Consider the following 23,684-nt stretch of genomic DNA (forward strand, 5'->3'; position numbering starts at 1 on the left):
GTTCTCTTTATTAATCTAATTCTAAGAGGTGTTCATATCCCCCCAAAAATGCCTCTCCATTTAAAAGAATAGATTGCCTTCTGCTAATCTGTCTTCATAGCTAAGCTCCTCTATGCATCTGGTCAGTTTAGTTGCTCTCCTTCGCACTCTCACTAGTTCTACCCATTCTTTGTGTCCAAAACAGGACTGCATATTTCGGATGAGCTTTGTAGAACCCGAAACAAACAGGTGAAAATCGTCTTTTTTTTTTTTTTGAGTGAGTGAGTTTGTCAATCATACATTTCTGTAATAACTATCTATATGGAGATAAAGATATATATATATATATATATATATATATATATATATATATATATATATAGATCTTTCTTAACAATATCATTGCGTTTCTCCCCTTGCCATATTACAACTGGTATAATGTCCTTTTACAGCTGTACAGCCTAGGAAGCCTGACCAGAAGTTGAGTGGCCCAGCTACTTAACTGATTGACTAGGTCACTAACGTGAAGTGACAAAGTGATGCAGATGCGTACAGGCTCATTCACAATGTCAGGTTAACATTTTCCAAGGGTATGACTGGTTCTGTTTAATATTAGTGAAGGGTAACAAGATATTTAACTGTTAGATGTTACTTCACCGGATAATGGTCAGTACACAAGAACAAGAACCATGATTTTATCTGCCTATTTATCACTGCTGAGCAACACTCAGATTGTCATTTTCACCTTATAATTACAGACAAGTATAAATATCCTGTTCATTCTATTACTCCGTAAAAAGATGTCAAAATAGAGCTCTGATCTGGCATCTAAAGAAAAACAATACATATAAAGGACAATTTTTACCCAGCAATCTTTTCGTAGTTGAGTTTTGCCATTCACACCCCTGTTAAACTGTGTAGTTAGGTGGCTGAACTCAAGGGCATTACTATTTGCGTATTGCTCTTGTAAGCATTCCAACAGAACCTAAAATGACATTATATTGGTAGCACTCTGCAATTACATTGTTTCTTCGATAGTCAGGTTAAAAAAATTATAAGTACATCAAGTTCAAACACTAGGGAAATAAACACATGCCAGATAAATCAATTTTCCTGATCCTGTGAGGCAATTGGATGTTCCCTGGATCACCAGTCCCTGTTATCTTTACTTTAAAAACTTTAATACCCAGTTGAATGATGTACTTCTAGAAAATCATCCAGCTTTTTCCTAAAGCAATCTATATTATTTGCTGAAACTACTTCCCGAGGAAGCCTATTCCATATTTTCACAGACCTTACAGTGAAGAATCCCTTCCTTACCTGGAGATTAAACTTTTTTTTCTCCAGACACAAAGAGTGCCCTCTTGTCCTTTGTTATGACCTTAAAGTGAATAATGAAGAGTGTTCTCTATATGGACCATTTATATATTTGTACAGGGTGATCATATCCCCCCTTAAATGTCTCTTCTCAATGGAGAATATATTCAGTTCAGCTAATCTCTCCTCATAGCTGAGCTCCTCCATTCCTTTTATTAGTTTAGTTGCCCTTTTCTGCACTCTCTGACCTGGTGCCCAAAACTGGACTGCATATTCCAGATGTGGTCTGACCAATGCTTTGTACATGGGCAGGATTATGTCTCCATCTCTGCAGTCTATTCATCTTTTAATACAGGAAAGTACTTTACTAGCTTTAGATATTGCAGCTTGGCATTGCATGCTGTTATTAAGTCTTTGATCTATTAAAACCTCTAAACATGTTTCCATTATTGACTCCCCCAAATGTTTTCACCCATATGTATTGCAATACATCAGAATCTGGCTTACTGCAGATCATACCTCCATATCTAAGTGTGTAAGGAAATGAGAAAAAGTTATGTAAAATTGTATGTAAAGAAATATTTTACATAATTGTGGTAGCATTTCATAATTCCTGTTAATCATTAAAATAGTTACCAGTTGTATCTGTAAACATTATAGCCAGCCATATGCTCCTTTAAAAAAAACAAAAAACAAAAAAAACAACCTGATGTACAACACAATAGACGCCTTTTTACTTCACTAATGACACAATTTGTTGAGCTGCTCTGATAAAATGCTTTGTATTACACTATCTTGCAACAACCTATAATATTCTGCACCTGGAACTGGTTATATACTGTATCAATACAAGCTGTAAGCATAGAAATGTGGATTTTTTTTAAACCAGGCCAAGGAGTGATACAGAGAAAGTGCTTTTGGTATAAAGTTATGATGGTAAGATAATAAATACTTTACAAAAGAATTCACAACAGATCATAGAATAAATTGCATGCACATGCCTCAGTACAAAATAGGGGGTGGTTAGGATAATCTAAATACAGCAGATCCACAATAGCAGTACAGTAGATTGGAGGGGGGCTACTATAATTTAAAGTGACAGTACAGATCAGTTTACCCATGTTCAAGCTGATTACACTGAAACTGTACTGTAACCTAAACGTTTTTTTTTTTTTTATTTATTTCTGTACTACAAATGTACTGCTACACATCAACTAGTTGTTAAACTGGTAAGGCAGATTCAGGAAATTGGGAGTCTTGTGGGCAGAGTTTTCTAGGAGATTGCTTTTGATTTAAACTGAAATCAAGGCTTAAATCCCCAGGCATCTACAGTATACTTTTTTCATCAGCAAAAGCATCTGATAGTGACATCTATTTTTCCTAATATGTGATCCTTCTGGAGTGACATTTTTTGATTTATCTTTCTATCTCTGTGTAAAAACAGAAAAAGTGCAAATGAAATCAAGGGTATAGTTATAGTTTAGTATTTGCTTTTCCTGAAGCATGAAGAATATCTTGTGAGCTCCGAGGTTGGTAGGTTTGTATTGTGTAGAGTACTGTTTAGCAAACTCTTCATCAACAGCTGAGCAGGCATAACAACTATAAGTATAATATAAAAAAATTAACTTGTAAATCATACTTATTTTCGTATGTCCATCCGATTTGGAATATGCAGGATCAGACTGATTTGCTTTAATTTCCCACTGTTGGAAGCCATACATTTTAACAAAGTCTACCGATTGCCAAAGTTAAATCTGTACAAAAAGTATCTGGTGCTTGGAAAATTTCTCAACATTTGAAAAAACTAAAATGTGAATTCTGTCAAATAGTCTTACATTTTCTTGTGCCAGTAGTTTAAAGAATGTCTGTGGTGGCCATGTATCTAACTAGTTGTTTTCTTGGCAGAATCTACTATTTGCCATTTTTCACTAGGTTCTAGCTCTTGATATAGGTTGCTGGATGCTCGATATGCTATTTGTTGGTTCTTTAGTATTTTAGTATCTTAACTAACTAAAATAAGTTTTTTTTTTTTTGTTTTTTTTTAACTAAAATAATAAATAAATAAAGCAGAAGATATAGATATATGTAGATAGCCAAAAGGTGCTCACTTGATGGGAGTTGCTGTGCAAACCCTTTGGTGAACTACAGCAAAAAAAGTCTTTTGTTGACCAAGCGGTAAGCAACTTTCTTCCTGGACACTGTTTTTAATTCTCTCTGAGACCAAAACTAAAATATATCCTATATCATTAGGTAATAAAGCTGTAGTAGGGAGACCTGAAGCATTTTGATGGGTTTGCATTGTTCAGGATACCACTAAATATGAACAATTTATTCCACTGATATAATAGCCAGACTAATGCATACATTTTTTTAATGACCTAATAATGTTGTGAAAGGTGGACTTAGGCTTAGACAGACATGAAGATTGCATTAGCAAAGAGGATGCATTGGCAGTTGACGGCTGTCAGTGGACCTCTATGCACAAACTTTGTTTCATTGCATTTCTACAGTCTAGAAATAACATAAAGAATGAAGCATTTTTTATATGGAGGCCTACACTGACATCTGAGGGTTTTACAATAATGTGCATGTGTGGCACATAAGTGGAAGTGTAAAATTTGTTACAATGCCAGAACCTTGTTGAGGCTTTAATATTTCTAAAAAAATAAATAAAAATCTTTGAACAATGAATATGTAGAAACTGATGTAATATTTGTGTTAGCGCACATTTAAAAAATTACTGCTCTTTGTACATTGATTACTTGTACACACAAGTAATGAACTTGAAATGTTGCATACGAATACAGCAACCAAATCCTATCTGTCCTGTTATTTTCATTTCTTATTCAGCCAATGCTGGGTACACCAGGAGTGTCAAAGCTTCCGACTCCTAGTAACCTGGTATTATGGGAACAACTCATTTCAGGATGGATTAGTTTAGGGTAATGCAAACTGGGCAATTACTCAATGCCCCCACCATCTCCAGGACCCCTACTGACAGAATGACAGAGGTGAAGGGAGCTGGAATGCTATGGATTTGGGGCATCTGTAATTCTGTAGTTTATTGCACAAATGCTATTTTGCGACCAGAAAAGTACTAGACCAAGATCTTTGTAATTACCTAAAACATGGCTACAAAAAGGTGAAAGATTACTGTCAATAACTGTTTATTTGGTTAGACTTTTGCAGTGGAATCAGTGCCCAAGCACGTTTGGAGCAGAAGGTGGATCACATGGAGTGTATATCTAGAAAGGTGCTTTCTCTTTGGATGTGATGTTTTTATGTATTACAAGAGTTTAGTGCCTGGGGGAGAAACAGGCAGGGTGTGGTACTAGTCAATCCATAAGGAACTTGGCTGTGAGGTCAAATACCTCTCATCAGTCAGTGAGCCTGATTTATTAAAGCTCTCCTAGACTGGAGAGCAATACACTTTCCTTAGTGAAGCTGGGTGACACAGCAAACCTGGAATGGATCTGGTCCAGTTTCACTGATGAAAGTGTATCCTCTCCAGCCTTCCAGAGCTTTAATAAATCAGGCTCAATGTGTGAGATGAAGGGGATGTCTCATGTTTGCCAGATGGGGCAAGCAAGGTTTGCTTGAAACTTAGGTAATGGACATTTACTGAAAGTTGTATGCTGGGGGTACTTTATATTTGTTTCTGTGACCAAATACTGAAGCCACAAGAAGGCAAAACAAGGCTCTTCTTGGCTCTGTCTTTACTTAAGTGGTTATGGGACTTCCGATCAAGCTTTCTTGGCAGTGACAGTGACCTTCCTGCCACCTCTAGTTATTTGACCTTAGGTAGGTTTTTAAATATCTTGGGTCGAAAAAAAGTATATCCGGTTTTATCAGTGGGGAAAAAAATAATAAAGAGAATATTCATGCGTGGTCCAAATAGCTTCAACGGGGGAAACACATTACTTCTTTATCCCCTAAGACAATCAGATATGTCCTGGATCAACAATCTCTGATGTTAGTAACTAATAATTTTACAGCCAGGAATCCAGGGTTTTGTTTTAAACTGGCGTCTCCCTACACATTTCTGTATGCAAATTTTTAACCTCTTTTCATCTGGTCACACAAAATTGGTTGTGCTTTGCACTGACCCTAAAGTGAATAAGTGCAGCTAGTTCACTTTGTTGATCATTTTTACATGGTGATGATATCTCCTCTAATTTGCCTCTTAAGAGGAATATATTCAGTTCAGCTAATCTTTCTTTATAGCTGAGTATTTCTTCCATTCATTTTAGTTGCCAATCTTTGCACGCGCTTCAGTGCACAAAATCGTTTTTGTGAACTGGTGGCCAAAACTGGACTGCGTATTCCAGATGTGGTCTTTTCAATGCTTTATACAAAGGCAGGATTATGTCTCCATCTCTGGAGTCTGTAGAAAGAAATTAATTTTGCTAGCTTTAAAAATTGCAACTTGGCATTGCCTGCTATAAAGTCTATATCCCATCAAAACCTCCAGATCCTTTTCCATTATTGACTCCCCCCATCCCTAGATTTTATGATCCATTCATGTTTTTAGCCCCCCAAGTGCATCATTTAAACAGTGCATTCAGGTCTGCTTGTAAGAGACATCTTGGGATAACCAAGAGCAAAAGTGTTAAAACAAGACTTCTTTTTCTCTGTTGTAACAATTGAGCAATCTAAAAAGTTGGTTATAAGTAGGTTAATTGTCTTACTAGTAGCAAGCTTCCTGCTTCTAGTAGTTTACCTGCATTGTGTGACTTCTGCACTGATTACTGAACAGGTTATAGCTCTTGGCACAATGTTTGGTGCCCAAATTGTGGTGTCAAAAACTCACCTTGTAAATAAAATGTTAATAAAAAGAAGTATTAAGATCCAACTTCTGAAACTCTGTAAATCGGCATAAATCAGGCAAGTTGGAAATGGAAACATTTTACAAGTTAAGCATTGTGTCTTGTGTACAAATCTATAGGCCATAAATGTAGAGGAAGAACTGTAATGGACAAAAGAAAGAGAGGGAGGTGTGGGGCACGCTTCATATAACTGTCCATCAAGGCATGCTATTCTGCTAGTGATGGAAGAGACACTAGAGATGATGGAGTGAACAAGCAAGAAGGTGCAGCTGAACAATGCAATGAAGAGATAAGATTTCAAAGTTTTATAGCTCACAGAGCCGTTACCTGCTGCAAACCTTTTATCATTCTTAATTTGCTTTTTATAACCATCATCACTTTGACAGTTTGATGCTGTCATGGCAAAGTTGCACTACACATACAAAAGAATGTATTCCTTTAAAGAGACTTAGCTAACAGTGATCAGCTCCTTTTACTGCAGTATATGGTCATTGCACCATTGCTGCCTATCCTGTCAGATATCAGTTTAGTCCACAATTTGCATTCAACCAATTTAATTTAATAAAAAAAATGTAATGTGTTGTCTGTGGGTACTCAAATTCAATTGTCCCCAAATGCATTTTCTAAAAGAATTTTCACATTTAATTTGCTTGATGTTCTATATTTTGATTACCATAGGTGATTTTAGATAAAGCCCAACTCAAGTAGAAAAAAAAAGTATATTTTTTGTTTTTCAATAAAATAGGCAAAGGTCCCCTAAAATAGGAGGGTGTGGTTGTCACATGGAAAGGACAACAAAGATAACAATTAAGACATTTAATATGTTCTCACTGCAAAAAGGTACGTTTGTTGCTGTCTCTGCTTTATTCAGAAGACATTTCCTTACTTCCTGTCCTTGTGGCACTTTGTTACCTTTGTTAGGAAGAATCTCCCAAATAGACATACAGATAGCACCTTGCAGGAGGTTTTAACTCCTCTCTACTCTATTCAGAACTAAAAGGAGTATAACACTAGTAGAATTTTTCTTTAAAGTGGAACTAAACCCAAAATAAAAAAAAAAAAACACATTTAGCTTTAATCCTACAGATCAGTCTATCCATTGGGAGGTTTCTTCCATCGGGTCCCGCGTCGTCCCAGTATCCATCTTTGGCCTGGCACAAATGAAGTGCTGGGCACTGACTTCATCTTTTCTCTATTGTCTACCCTTTTATGGAAAGTAAAAATTGTAAGTTTAGGTATGCTTTAACATTCTTTTTTGAGCAGGATGACATTGTGATGGTAGTTTGGTTGCAGTAAAATGCTATTGTTCAAGCGCCTTCCATTAACATGAAAATAATAAGCTTTATTATTATGTAGCACTACTACCAGGTCCAGATGTCTCACTAGGCGACCTGGCTGTAGCCTGAGACACCGTAGCCACTAAGAGGAGGCATTACAGCATCTCTATGTGGAAGTGTAACCTGCTGCTTTTGGCTGACTAGCTCTTCATTAACAGCAAGAGCAAAGTGAAAGTGATTGCAGAGGTAACTTGTAAAGAGACCTGTGCAGGGTGACATTTGTATTAAAGGTATCACTCTACTCTCTCCATTCCATTCTCACTTTTTATTTCTTTTTTTTTCCCTCTTTCTCGCCCTCCTACTTTCATCTTTCTCTCACCCTTCTTACTCTCTTCACTCTTCCTTTTCTCACTCTCTACTCCTTCTCTATCTCCCCTTTACCACTCTCCCTCTCTCTCTCACTTCTATCTTTTCCCCCCTCTTCCTCTATCTCTCCCCTCCCCCCCCATCTGTCCTTTCTCTCTCTCTCCCCTCTTGCTTTCTTTTGTTCATGTAGAACAACTTCCATGGTGTGTTTTGTGCTAGTCAGCATCAAAGACCGGCTGGGGGATATATGGCCAATAATCATACTCTTACTATGTGAAAAGTACTGTAATAATACTTTGTATTGTGTTTTGAGAACTGATCTATAATACAATACTATTTGCCTGACACCCAATGTCTGTTCTGTTAGTCTGTATATATTGTACTTCTAGAGTTGGCAGACACATATTGAGGTTCTTTCTAAAATTCAGACACTGTTGCTAAACCAATCAATTTTTCTCGCTGGCTGGGGGGAAGACAGCACAAGCTAGTCCTAGCTAGGCCTAGGGGAGCAAAAAATATAAATCCGGCCTTGAATACAACTAAAGGCAATAGAATGTACAGCAGTAGCCAAAATAATGAAAACCTTTACATCTCTTGTACAGAAAATCTTCTCAAAATCTTCAACTTTTTATGCTGCCCTTCAAATTGTCACTAGTGTTGTCTAGGGGTCTGGCATTCATGCATCATAGTGCTAGCTACAAAGAGGAAAATGCAGGGTAACCAGCCTTGTTCTTGGCAGTACAAATAGCATTCCTGATTGGATGGATTTTTGCTTTTCTTAGTTGCTGCTCCTACATTGCTAGGGATGTAATGTGCCTGAAAACTTAGTGCCCAGCAATCATTTAACAGTAGTCTGCTGGTACAATTTAAGGCCCCATGTGGTAGGTGCAGTTTGCAGGGGCTGCTAAAGCCACCATTGAGTTGAGAAGACTCCATTGCAGTGGCAGAGGTGGAAAATCCCTTGTAAACCTCTCATGGTACACTAACATTAATACCAACTTGTACAAGTATTTACTTGTATTAGTTTTTTTATGCTAGAAATTCCAGTTATTGAACCAATTTTTAAGCTCTGACTTATAAGGTGTTCCTACATGATTACTATTCACAAAAATTAAATGCACAAGTTAAATGCGTCAGTTTCACAAATAATTTTAAACACAATAACTTTGCATTAGAGCAATACAATGTAAAAGTGCAAAAACACATGGGGCTCTATTTATCAAACAGGGAATCAGGCATTCCCTCAAATATTCCCTTGTGGGAATCTTCCAGGTCCATGTGTTTCAATGGCAGAAAATGATTTCCACCAGTGAATATCAGATTCCCTGATTTATCAATGGAGCCCTTGGTATATTTTAACACTTATCATACAATGTTTACAAAGAATCCTTTATTGGAACCTTTCTCCATATTTGTATCATGTGTTACCTAATGTCTTTCAATTTAAATACAAGAGGTAGTGAGAGAACCCTACATGCATTTTTCTGGATTTACAGTCATCCACTGGATGCATAGGGGGAATTGGATATATTAAAGCCATACTGGAAGTTGCAGGGTTTGTGGTAGTACCATATTATTAGGCATTTTGGATAATTCTATGGAAAAGTTTTTGCCAGATATATACCATGAAACTGACGTATGGGTTTGGTCTGAATATGCTACAGTTGTGACTTTGAACTAAGAAACAGTCCACAGAAGGTTTACTGTTATTAAGTGATAGCTTATAGTGCTTTTATTGTATGACGTGATTGTTATCTTTGAGTCCCACCCTAATGGCTCCACCCCCCACCCGGAACGCCCCCTGAAGGGAAATCCCTCTCCTCCACAATGCATACAGAGGAGAGGGAATGTTCCCTATTTACCCTGGCGGCAGAAGTGTTAATGCCGGCCGCGGTAAATAGGGAAGGGAGCCACCATGCAGACGCTCAAGAGCCGCATGCGCCTTCCGCAGTTTGTTCTGGCTCCACCGCGGGTTTCAGGCCGGCATTAGGTCGGATCAGCCAGGGGGCGTTAGGCCGGAACAAACTACCGGCTAAGCCGTATCTGGCCTAAAGGCGGGAGTTTGCCGACCCCTGCTGTAGATGAAGAGTAAAGGTACACTTCATGGAAAGCATTTGTTTACATATCAAAACAAGCAGACATAAGATTTTTTATTCACACAGTGTCTACAGATAAAGGTGATATATTGAAAAAAAACTCAAGTACAAGTTGCCTTTTAAATCCTTTATTCAACAGAAATACCTACAAATGTAGTTTATTGTGGGAAAAGCAAGTGCAATCTTCGCCTTAGAAGCTGGCATCACCCCCTTTAGCAGAAATTACTTTTTTTTTTAGAGGTTTTGCAGAACTGACCCCTTTCTGGTCTCCTCAATTTTTGAAACTTTTTACCACTTTTTCATGCAAAAATTCCATCAGTTTCAAGATCTTTGTGTGGAACCGAGGCTTTGACTTGGCCAGTCCATAATTATCTATGTCATCTTTTTAAACCTTGTTCTTGAAGGATTAGTTAGTGAGCTTTACCTTTTAGACAGGTCGGCCTTACATTCTCATTAAGCCACTTTGATATGATAACTCTGGCTGCATGCTAATATACAGTGTATGTTGGTAGGAGCTTTGGATTATTTCATATTACATTTTTGACATCTTTACATGCGAAGACATATTGAAAGAATACACAATCCCCCAATATGGAACCATGGTTATTATAAGCACACAAATATGCCTGTGTAAAGATGGATTTTTTACATTCCTTAATCATTCATTGTTAAAATGTTATGGTAATCTGTATTTGTAAGTTGGTGACAATAATAGTTACCCCATGAATGAGGTATAAAATATTATTTTCAGTTGATAAGTTGATCTGTTAAGTTGTAGTTAGAAGGAATATGCTTCAAATAAATGTGTGTTGCTGGGGTGTGACTCCAACAACTATAAATGTGTGGCTTGTGTTCCCAACAAAAACCATTTACTGGTATTCATCCAAGATCGTTTCCAAGATGCCTGTATGTGAACAATATTTAGGGAAATGGTAGCATCATTAGAGAGATAAGTTCACACCATAAAGTTCACCTGGTCCTGTAAATGTCCCCACCAGGCCTCACCATAAACCTTTTACCTGCCCTGTCCCACACATCGACCTTGATTTATAAAAGCTCTCCAAGGCTGGAGAAGATACACTTTCATCAGTGAAGCTCCAGCAAACCTGGAATGGATTTCCTAAAAGTCATTAGCTATTTGTTAGCTAATGTTTTTTATTCTGGACCAGATCCATTCCATGTTTGCTGGATCACACAGCTTCATTGATGAAAATGTATCCTCTCCAGCATTGGAGAGCATTATTAAATCAGGGGCATCATGTCTATCAAAAGGGGAAAAAAACAAACAAACTCATGGCAGAAAAGCATCCTTCTGGCTTTGTGGTCATCCTGCTGAAATGAGAGAAATATTTTTAAGGTAATTGTTTATGGTTAACCCTAACTGTAGGGGTGTGAGAAATATGTTGTGGTAATGTATCAAGTCTATGCAAATTCCACACTTTTGCAAGCATGTATTTTAGGGAATTATAATAACATTTACCAATGTGTTAGAGTTTTAAAATCAACTCACTTATCGCTGCCTATAAGGTTCATATTCGATATCCAGAGCCATGTTTAGGCAGTTACAAGTCACAATTAAAATGACTGATAAAGCACTATGGATTTTAATCAATCTTAAAATCAACATCTAGATAGGTGGTTCCCAATCGGCAAACATATTCCTGGAATGAAATCTGGTTCTTATGGCTCAATGCATAGATTCAGTGCACACTGCACTACCTATACATATATTTGTATTTTGTTATGTTTTAGAAAATCTCTCTGCAGTGAAAATCCTCTTTTCCTATCTGTTATTTAAGAGTTTTTGTAAATGTTGTTATAGCTGAAATGGTTATGTAGTTTGTGGTGCAATCTTGGCTTCATTATGAAGGTAATTGTAATATTTATTCTGATAATCTCCCTTTACATAAATTTAAGGTGAGCTTCAACTTATGACCACATTTTTAAAGGGACCAAGAGCTCATGAGTAGGTATTGCTTTCAACCAGTCTTATATTTAGATCATTCTATATCTTTCTGAGAGAAGGCCCTTCAATTCAGATAGCAGCAAAATACCTTTTCCCTCCATGATGTAGGAGAAAGATTTGGGGAAAGCAGTACAGCATAGTACTTCATGGCACAGGAGTGGTACATACAAGTGCTTGGGATTTAGAGAACTGCAAGATGTGTAGCCATACGTCAACTGAAGCCTGAAAAGTAGGACAATAGTAAGTACTAATAAAAGGCAGGTAGGTCTTCATTGGAACTAGTTGACATTGCTCACAAAATATCTGTCGCTAACACTGCTTATGAAGACCACATACTTGCAAATTTACTCATTAGAGATAGTAAATCACCTCGATATCCAAAAAAATTGTCTTTAGTTAGATATGACATATGTCTTTTTCACACAAGTCTTTTAATCAAAACATTTGCTTTAAGCAGAATTTCATTGTACTTACCATCATGGACCTAGTTCTGACACATCCGGAGAAGAGCAAAACAGTTCACTATACCTGTATTCATTTGGGGGGGTCATTGAATAACAGAAGTTGTAATTTAATGGCTAGACGGCACACTGAGCATGGTGCATGCATAGAGTGGTCAGATTGTAAAAGCTACCAAGAAGCAGCCAAAAACTTTTGTATTGGTGGCCAAGGTTTCTTAGCAATACAAGGCACTACAAGATCAGGTTTAAGGGAGAGAAACTAAATTTAAGTTTATTAGGGGCAAATTAATTTCATTGCTAATATTTTTAATCCAGAACAGAAAGCAACATGCTTTGTACCGAGCAATGCCATACTGGTAAATTCTATCCGATCAGTGAATCATGGCTCCAGATTCCCAGATGAAATGTTTTTATTTCTGAAATAAATGTAAATCTGTTGTAAAAGTAGTCAATTGAATGAAAACATTGTAGACACATCCTGGGCTCGTGGACACATTGACTCCAAGCTGTTGCAACTGAAAGATAAGCATTATTACATCCTATATTTGTGAAACATTGATTCCAGCCTATCTTCACAAGCATCAGACCACAGTTTTTTTTACATGTGAGCACAATAGTGGGTTCAATCTGAGAATAGAAAAAGTATTTTATTTTTTTAAGCAGCTACTGCTGGCTAGCGGGCCCAGTCCTCAAATAAGCCCTAGGAATGAATATTCAATGAGTGATACACTAATATTGGTCCTTTTAAGTGATATTCTTGATCTTAGAACAACTTATAGTCTAAATTGTTCAAACTGCACCAGAATAAATGTCCTTCAATGGGAACTTTTACCACATAGAATATGTAAAACTAAAAAGCTGTAATCAGCCCAGTTATGTTGCTGAGTGATAGAAATATTGTACTTTTTAGTCAATAAAAATGTTGTATTTTTTTTAATGCCCACCAGGCCACGATCTTCCTGCTAGTACTGGACTGTCCACTTCTACTACCACATGAGAAGCAGTATGAACTTTTGGAGAACCAGTGAACCAGGGAAATTGACATTATTGTGCTCATGCAAGGTAATATAAGAGCTTCTACAAAATTGTGAAATTATGTTTGTTCTTTTGTGATCAGGAAGTAGAAATGGATAGCACAATACCAGCAAAGTTATGACCTTATGTAGGTGCAGCTTCTTCTGCAATCTTTACTTTGCCTTCCACCCAAAGCTACAACGATAAGTTTGAACTTAATTCATTTCTGCTTTGTGTTTAGAACGGGGTTCACTTTAATCCAATACTTTAATGAGTACTGCTCTCTAGGGACTTGTTTTTTTCGTTAGGTATTGAAAGTGAGAACTGAATTAAAACTTTTTTTTTTATAAAGACTGGATCAAATTGGAAACCAGGAGCAAAAGTGGACCCACCGGTGTCCAGTAAACCCGAATCCCCACCTGCCCTGACACATACATGGCCCTTTGAATGCATTTCATGTACAATACTTAATTATACGATAATTGCTTAGTGAAATGAACTTCAAAAAAATGGAAAATATCAATTTTAGCCAGATATGTAAAATTCTGATTAAGGAAGAATTTGTGGGTAACTTACATCTGTGTTCAGATTATAAAAGAAATTTTTGGTGGTTGTACAACTCATTAAAGTGTCAAGAAAATAATAAAAAAACCACAAACAAAACTCTAGCCTGAGTTACTGTGTTTTCTGGGATTGTGTTAAGATGAAGCTTTTACACAAACCCTTGCATTCCTTCATTTACAATGCAAGTTGAATGTGATAACAGAAAAAGTAACAAAAAATGATTTCAATCAAGATTATCCAGATCTCATACAATACTCTGTGGCAGAAGCATGGAATAGTTCAGCAATGACATCCTTTATCCGTTCTTCAAGGCAAGAATAACCTGCTCCCATTGTGTGTTGATGTCCAAAGAAGCAGCTCACTTGGTCTTGTAGCAGGGAAAGTATTCAGCTGTACTTTATGTATGTTTGACACAAATCCCTTCATTACTTTCCCATATAAATGGCTGTTATTAATCCTTAATTTTTTTTTGGGCAAAGACTTGACAAAAAATATATTTATATATATTTTCTTTCTAATGAATAAAAATAATTTAAAACACTAGAGGCTATACATGACTATATAGATGCTGTTCATTTATAAATTAAATAATGTACACTTGCTTTTTCCAGTCACTGTACGCCTGCTGGAAATACAAAACCAAATCTTGTTTCTTGCAGGCCTATTAAGCGACACCACGTTTGAAGTTCCATTTAGGCTTGCAGTTATTGGATTGTTTTGCAAGTCTGGATATGTCTTCAAGTTCTGTGAATAGGTCGTGTTTCCCCCTAAAAAGTTCAGTTTAGGATCAACATTCATCTTCGACCTCTCGGATTGGCGGTATCAAGCTGCTCGTTGATTTGTATTGATTAATCTGATTAGCCATATGTGTGCTCATTGGCTTAATCTGAATATTTCTGGGGTAAGCGTTTTCCATTTCATCTGTATACCATTTCTTTTCTGCTGTGGAGCAAAGATTGGAGATAGGAAAAGGGGAACAGGGTGGGGTAACAGGTGCCATGCATAGAATGCAGAAGAGATGTAACAAAACAAAATGGGAAAAAATAAAGGTATAGTAAAATTAAAAAAAAAATAAACCAATGAGGATAGAAGCAAAAAGGATTAGTAGTGGCCGGTGTTTAAAGCAGAAAAGAAATGGAAGAAATGGATAGGTTTGGGAGGAAGACAAAATGGGAGAAAGGAAATAGGCATAGTTAGTGCTGGAAGCCAAATAATCTCAAACAATTATTAAAAATGAGTGAAAAAATAATGATGTGAGAAAGAAAGAACAGCAGTGATGGGAAACCAGTGCATAAACTGCTTCCATGGCAATTCCTCTAACCTTGTAATTGTTCCTGAATTACTTATTTGATGTACGGATGGACTAATTATTCAATATTAAGCAATCAGGCTTGGACGTCTGGCTGCTGCTTATGACAATATGTTCCTGTTTACCCCAGTACACAATTCATCAACTCAATCCTCTCAGCTATGGGGAGCAGCAATTCTATGTCTTGCTAGAGGGTGCTGTGTAGGGGTGCGGCTAAGGGATTCTGCACTACTGTTTGTTTTGTTAAGTGTTTCATCTAGCAGTGTAATTTTCTTTTTTTTTCTTTTTTTTACATTTTTACACTTAAGATGATCCAGTTGTAAAACAGCAGCTAATGAGCCATATTTGTGTTTGTTTAAATTGTGTATTGCGAGCGTATTCTCTTTGGAAGATTGGGGGTTAACTGTCTCTCTAATAAAACTGGAATATTTCAGTGTAATTCCTGTTCTTTTAAAGCTCCCAGATCTCTTAGAACACATCACAGGCTCTGAATTATGAATGAGGTTTTAAAGAGACGGATCTGGATGCGTCGTTTTAACAGTGGGTTGTATTAAAACCCCGAGATGTGTACACATCAAAATAATTTCAGCTCCATTTAAAAAGCCATTTAGTCGGTATGTGACACATAGTGGGACATATTTCATTCGGGAACAGCCAGTTGTGCCTCAAAGCAACCTTTCAATGATAGCATGTTAAAAGCCTATCTCTGATCAGATGAACACATTTCATATATAATGTTTAGGATTATTATTTTTTAATACAGTTTTTATCTACTTTCGCTCATCCACCCCCACCCACACCTTAGCTTGTGCTGTCACTTCTCATCGTCATTTAAGATTTTGTGGGGGTTTTTTGCAGCCTTTTTTCCCTTTTTTATGTCTTAAGTTCCATACAGTGGACGAGATAACAAAATTATTTATTGCTAAAAAATGAAACTTTCAGTAGGATGCACTAAAACTAAATTTGCATTCCTTTTATCATTTTATTTGATAAGTGTACCTTTCCTTTACCTCTTAAAAGAACTCTTACTTCTAACTTGGTTTATCTTAAGATTTGTTCACTTCTAAAAAAAAATGTCCTTCCAGGCTGGTGATTTATATAACAGGGAGAGACATGTGTCTGCACAATGACAACGGTACTGGGCCATTAATGTAAATTAGAAAAAGGATTTATTAGAATTGGGGGGTTCTGTTTGTGTGGATGTCCTATTTCCAACACATTTCAGTCTAACAAATACCAGATTCCTATCCAGCAGTGGTCAGCACCCATCATGGAGTTTAACCTTTCAGATTACCAATAATCTCAAAAGGAATCCTTGTATTTCAATATTTTACTCCAATGCCAAAATTAATCAGCAATGCATCTAATCAGCCCATCAGACAGAACTTAAATTGCGATCTATAGCTGGAAATCTCAGTTGTATGAAATCTGTGTGATCAGGGAGTTCCTAATTGTTACTGAATTCCCCATGTACTAACACTGCTCACTGTTCTACACCAAGACTGGCCATATATTGGCTCCTCCCTTACCAGGTGTGCCAAGATTCGACAGGCCTATGCACCCTCTGAACTACTACTGTATGATGAATGGAAATAGTGCAATGCTGCAAACATTGAACAAATATATTAATACTTGTAACAAACTAGCCCACATTAAATTCCACAATGAGATCACTTATGTTATTAAATGTTCGGCTTTGTTTGTTTTTTTATGGTCCACAGTTGGCATGAGAGCTGCCACCATTTAGCAGGAACATAATATTTTTAAATCTCACAGTCTGTGGATTGAATTATCACATTGAGGATTTTGTTATGTTACATTTGGACTATTTTATTATGGGCATATAGGATATTTGTTTTTTTTTTTAATTATATTTTTTTGTTGAATTATACTATATACATTTTTATTACTTGTATCTTTGTTTACACTTTATGAGGGTTTTATGTAGCTGCTGATAATTGTTTTAACCACATTTTATATAGAGTGTTTCACACCTTAGGTAGCTGAAGAATGCATGTCGCCAGAGAGAGATCAATTCTTTGTTTATGCAGGTAAGTGTTTTGCAGTTTTTTTCATTAAAGCTATGTCCCCCAGAGGTCCTGCCACTGGGGATTTGTGCCAGTAGTAGGACAGTAAATGTAGCACTAGCCTAAGCTCAAATGGAAGCATTTACTCCCTCAGCTAATATACATAAACTAGTTTTATGGTAAAATGTAATCGCACACCTGTCCTCCTTGTTTGGTCTCTTTAAATGTTTATGAATGCTTTTCCACCACAAAGATTTATCATTCATTGCTACTTTGTTAGACATCTTTTAGAAGTTTACATAATGCCCTACATGATAAGACCCATGTCTGCTCAGCCTGTCTACTATCTGAAGCTTCTGTCTTCATTATATGCTAGGGTGTAGATTTGCTTTTATGTTACACTGCAGAGAAATTGGTTGCTTTTACTTTACAATTTTTTTGGGGTAAAGGAAGATTGCACATTTTAGTTATGTAAGGTGCTCAATAACTGCAGATGCCCCCCTTCCTCTTCAAGGAGTTTCATGCTTACAGCCCTTTTAGGCCTGCAGTGCTCTGTACACATTTTGGGCTTTTGTTGTCAGGTTTTTGTTAGCCTTGTTTAGGGTTGCAAAACCTGCTTCAAGCAAACAGCATTCAAAACCTGTCTAAAATCCAGATCAGAAGGCGTTCAATTGCTGACCAGTTCTGAATGATCATCCCAAGCTAATGTCAAATTACATGAATACAAGCCCTAAGCTCATCCCCTAATTTGGTGTTTTCTGTCTAATAAAGATGAAAGCAACAAACAATGAAATGAATGTCTCTAAAACCTAAACCATTCTCTGCATGGATTTGCTACAAAACTGGATCTAACAATCGAGAAAACTGAATATGTCTCCCATTAAACTATTTTTCCATAGTCTATATGAAAATATTTAGAAATGCAATATAAAATAACAGAATAATACAGGTTATATCTGAATTCAATAATTCACACAAGAGGGGACTTTGGAGGAGATCTCACTGACTACATATCATGCAGAGGTCTAATAGGGCTGACATTTTGCTTGAAATATATCAATAAACATAACCAAATGATTCCCTCATCTCATACCACCACCTGTGTGTTTTATACCACAGTGTAACTACAGAAACCAACACAGAAAACAAACACATTATGACAGTGAAAAAATAGGAAGGACAAGGAAAACTTTTGAAATGGGGACAACCAGTCAGAAAGCACAGGGGTGCATGCGGAAAGGCAAGCAAGCTGGCAATGAGAAGCCACATAAAGACAGTAGCAACAAAAACAGCCAATTCAGATCAGGACTCCTGGTTAAAGCTGAAATCAAAGAACATATTACACACTACACAATAAGAGAAACAGGAAAATACCAAACAATGGAAACCCCTTGGCAGCTGGAACAGCTACTAATGTCCAATAGGTAAACATCTCTAAATTCACTGTTAAATTGTTGTAGCTTTCCAGCAGAAAAGGGGCTTGGATTAGTGACCTCATTTATTATATAATATATCCTCTACTTGTATGTTGTCATTGTTCCACACAGGGTTTCACAAGGACAGAGTTATAGAAGGAAGAGGAAGCCCACAGAAGCTTCTAGTGCATGCAGAACTGGGAGGATCCATACCTTGGCTCATTCTATTCGTCCTTGTTGCAATTTAGAGAGAGAAGTAATCTATGTGAGTCATTTGAAAGACTTTGACACAAGTTTATGCCCTTTCTCTAAGCTGACAGGTGGGTAATGTTTTATTGAATTTCAGTTGTTTTGTTTGGTCTATGAAGATCCTTTATTCTACCCTTCTGCTTTCTCTGGTTTTGCAGAACACTACTGAGTCGTTGTAATCATTGCTTCACAAAACTTTACAAATCTGCCAGATTGCTTACAGCAAATAAAGTGCAGTTAGGGAAACTATTTCCTTTTATCCCAATAGTTAGTATGCCATCATTATAAATCCTCTTTCTATACCGGTAGTCAAAAAATATTTATTTCATCAATTATACATCATTCATTTAATGGAATTGAAATCTGATTATCATTAGCATGTAGCCACCGCTCTCCATCTACAGCTTAAGACAAATCCCTCCCTTGCGAGCTGTTAGCTCACACTTAAAAAAATATATTTTTTTTTCGCCAGTGCAATCCTTCAGCACTGGAATAACACCTGGGTACTGGCTTGTATACAAAACTGTCATATACTTACCTTTGCAGTGCTCTCCTGCTATCCATCTATGGGAGAGTAGGCAATGGTACAAGGTTATTGTTGAGATGTGGCCTTTTATATTTATTATATATAGCCTATTATATTATACACTATTGGGATATAATTGAACCCTCTATGGTCACACACTGACATGGCCTCCCATGATAAAGCACCTCAACCTTCTTTTCAATTTTTTTTTTTTTACAATGCCTGATTTGTGAAAATATATTTTTTTTCTTTATGGTGGCAATCAGCAATTGATTGCTATTCCATAATAGGCCTTTATTGGCTCTACGCATTTATTATGAGGTTCATCTGTGTCCACTGATGTGACCACATAAAAACTGCACTGTCAGTATATTCAGAATATGTGAATGCCACCAATACATGGCTCTGTACCTGCTGACTTGTATTAAAGCGGCATTAACATTTTTTATCGTTAACAAGAAGAGGAATCCAAAAACTGAAAAACCCGGTAACCTATTACAATGATCCTTCACATTACCAATGAAAAGTTTAGAAAAGAACTTTGCCAAGGACAATGACTGAAGTAAGTATGAGACTTTTACTTTGCCTATCTAACAGAGACATTTAGGAACCATTTGGGCTCTAATTTGTAATGGACAATTGGCATTAGCATATTTGATATTGTGGGAATATCACTTAAACCACACTGGACAATCTAGACACCGGGTGGCTTAAGGTTACGCTGCATATGATCCAGGTTAGGTGAATGTCTGTTTAGAATTTTCTAACTTTGTACCTGGGTGCTTGGTTGCTTTACATGACAGCCATAAGTCAGATAACTTTAACCTTTAGTCAGGATTTAGGCAGGAAGATGCAAATCATTGAGGGGGTTGTTTAAAGAACAGACATCCTAAAGTGGATCTCCAAAAACCGAGATTATGTTTCAATGAATTTCATATTTGGGGCAAATCATGCATGTAATCATTCAGTACTGAATGTTGCTAAAGGTGAATGTGTGAATAGAAACATTTCTCTTCTTGGATTGGATTAAATCCTACAAATGGGACATTTTTTCTACTTTTACTTTCAGAGCTACTAAAAGAACATTGGCCAAATATATGCAGGGACAGCAGAAGCTAAATCTACATTACCACTTCACATGCAGAAAGGCAAAGCATAGCTTTGTGTTGGAGAACCTATCACCACAATCGCACCTACATGAAGTAAGTTGTGAACTGAGAAATGGTTTTATTAACAATTAATCTAAATACTCACACTCTGCATGTGATGGAAACCAATAACTGAATGCTATCCTATAGTCAGCAGACTGATAGCACTGAAGCAGTGATGGGAGAACACTTGTCCTGTATATCCCAGGCAAGCATATGTGGGTGTAAAAAATAAATATGATTCCATGTTAACAAGCGCTCTAGCTAATCTTTCCAATTTTCTCCTAAAACGCTTGCTAATGTGCGTCAGGACCTTTAAAAGCAGCAGCAGCATAGAGGGCATAATGAGACCATGAGATCACTGTAAATGTGGGGTTATTATTACAATGTGAAGGGATAATATACAGGTATTTGTTTTATAGCGCAAAGTTGCAGCTCTTTACTGAGATGATATGGAAAGTATAGTCCATTATCCATTCTCTGGGCCAATATGTCACTTCTCCTAAGTGATGAGCATTGCTAATACATACACTCATTAACTTTTATTATAAACTAGTCACCTTTATACACGTGCCAAGGCCAAAAACTGCTTGGAGGACAAATTTCTATCACCAATTTGTGAACTGACTGTAGCAATATTCATGGAAATAAAGAAAACCAAGCAGTTTTATAAGGAGATGAAAACTAATTTACCATTTGCTCTTTAATATTTTATGTCAAACTCAATTACTTTGATATTCAGACTGTTTTTCAATTAATAGAATGACAAATTAAATTACAATCAAATATTCTGAGCATTTGGCTACATGTGATGGAAATGAAATCACTTAGAAATCTATAAAGACCTGAAAATGCCAACTTTTCATTTTGCTTATTGTTGTGGCTAATGCTGAAGATATTGAGAAAATTTGTATCATTTTAAAAAACTCTAGAATTACACGCAGAGATATATTTAAGCAGGTCATTGACATCAATCAAAAATATTGTTTTTTTTACTAGTGCAATATATCCTTGGGGAAGATGTAAACTAGATACATTGCAATGCCATTACCAGTGTGATGCCCTCATTTGGACAACAGAAGGGGATAGAGTAGTATAGTCAAAATTGAGATGTTATAAATTCTAACCTGATCAAGTATTTCCTTTTTTCAAAGTTCTGGTTGTCAGCAATGTTGATGATTATAATATATGATAAAGTGAAGCACTTATTATTATATTGTGTGCAAACCTAGCCATCCTCCCCATACATTCTGTGCCCTCAGCAACAGTGGTTCCCAGTAGCTGGCAACCCACTGAAGGCCCAACAGCCATACTTGTTTACCATTAATGAGAATTTGAGTTGTGTGAATGGTTTATAAACTACCTACAACATTTTTTAGGTGGCACAGTTGCTGGTGGTGAGGAGTTGGCAAGCACACTGCAACCTCACCACCTTAATAAAATAGTTGGGAAAAAGGCAATGTAGGGTAATATTTAAATCATTTAGACATAGGTAAGTAATGAATACAGAACTGGTATTGTGTGCTTGTGTGTGTTTAGGAAAAGCTTTGTGAAATCTGTGGGGACAGTGTGCCAACAGACAACAGTTCAGTCAATCAGTTACCACCAGAAAGGCAGAAGAAATGTGTTGATTTATCACTTTTTATGACTGGAAAACAAAGACACGTAAGAAAAATAATCAATACTGGGCTCAGATGTCAGGCCACAAGACCAAGGAGATCTATTACTAAAGTAAGTTAAAATACTTCCCATTTACAGGGAGCTTTAGGTGACAACACTATATACGATGTCTACAATACCAAGTTATGGTCTAAATAGAAAAATAATTCTAATTCTAGATGCACCAGCACTTAACTGTAGCAGCCTTTAAAGCTCTTTGTTGTGGCCTAATGCTGGCCCATTCTGCCAAACTCTGATACTTCAAGGTAGTATCATCATATCTTGCTGCTACCTTCTGACCTCAATATTTACCTATTGCTCAGGATAATTTAGCCATCAGGCAGGGTTTTGGGAGGCTTCTGCAAGTATCTGTAGGCATGTGATACCTGCAACATCCATGAAAAAAGTCATCCTTCTTATTGATGAGCTCCGATGACATAACTTTTATTACAAATTGTGCTATGACTGTTGCAGAGTAGCCGGGCGTAACAAACTGAGTACCAGATTCTTGTGGAACAGATTGTAAAGAAATATCCTAGCAAGTTCTTGGAGAGGTCTACCTAATAAAGTATGTAAAGAAAAACTATCCAGTGGATAAAGTCCCAGCTATTACAATAATGAGTACTGGTTGGTTGCTGTTTTATCAAAACCAACCAGTACCTCAAAATCCAATATTTAATTCCTTTCGTGTACAATGCTCGTTCATTCATCTTTCAGTCTTTTGTCATTGGAAAGGATCATGAAAGAAACTTTCCAACGACAAAAGTCCAACATGTACCTAGCCTTACAGTGAAGCCTACTTACACTAACCATCCTTTCCCAAACTTAGAGGCACCACCACCTAATCAATCAGCCTAGTTGTCAAATATACCACTATTAAATAGGCTAACTGTAGTGGCAATTACATGTAAATATTCCAAACTTTAGAAACTATATATATATATATATATATATATATATATATATATTGTATGCACCGTGTCAGTGCTGTTCAGAGTGCAAGTTTTCAACCAATAGCTCTCAGTCGCCATGCTCAAAAGACCCATTTATTACCATCTGCTCAGTAACCCAGCATCGATAATTAATATAAACAGAAGTAATAAAATGCTTCAATTTTATTCTGGGTATTATCATCACACATATGTTATGTTATGCTGATGAAATGTCATGTTAAACAGCTAAAAAAAATTGCTATACTGGAGGCAGTCCTCATACCTTAACAAAAAAAAGAAGTGTAACTTGGTGATGCTGAGAAAGTAGGAACTGTTGCTTATAATGTTTCTGTTACTGGTACATAAAAAGATAGGACACGCAAATAAATAAAAATCATGTATGCCACTAGAAGACAAACTTGTACTTCAGTCACTTATAAGAGTTTCTCTCTTTACACAAAATATGCCACTAGGCTGGCACCAAGTGTCCTGTTCTGTTTTACATCATTTACATTTTCTAGTATTGAGCTAAATCGGCAGTTGATCTATGTAA

At 36.7% G+C, this 23,684-nt stretch overlaps 1 protein-coding gene and 1 long non-coding RNA gene across 2 annotated transcripts in view; one reads left to right on the forward strand and one right to left on the reverse strand.

The window, feature by feature from the left end:
• Nucleotides 1-12,680: 12,680 nt before the first annotated feature.
• KCNMA1 (potassium calcium-activated channel subfamily M alpha 1) overlaps nt 12,681-23,684 on the reverse strand; it is a gene marked incomplete in the record, with an annotated part of 294,379 nt that continues 283,375 nt past the window's right edge. The window contains 2 exon segments of the mRNA XM_072424926.1: nt 12,681-14,808; nt 18,831-18,850. Coding sequence (XP_072281027.1) covers nt 14,654-14,808; nt 18,831-18,850 — 175 coding nt within the window.
• On the forward strand, nt 13,240-22,216 carry LOC140339991 (uncharacterized). The gene is made up of 4 exons (XR_011922565.1): nt 13,240-13,350; nt 17,175-17,226; nt 18,750-20,594; nt 22,080-22,216. It is a non-coding gene; the product is annotated as an uncharacterized lncRNA (long non-coding RNA).

The sequence above is a fragment of the Pyxicephalus adspersus genome, chromosome 10 (assembly GCF_032062135.1).
Source record: "Pyxicephalus adspersus chromosome 10, UCB_Pads_2.0, whole genome shotgun sequence".
NCBI lineage: Eukaryota > Metazoa > Chordata > Amphibia > Anura > Pyxicephalidae > Pyxicephalus > Pyxicephalus adspersus.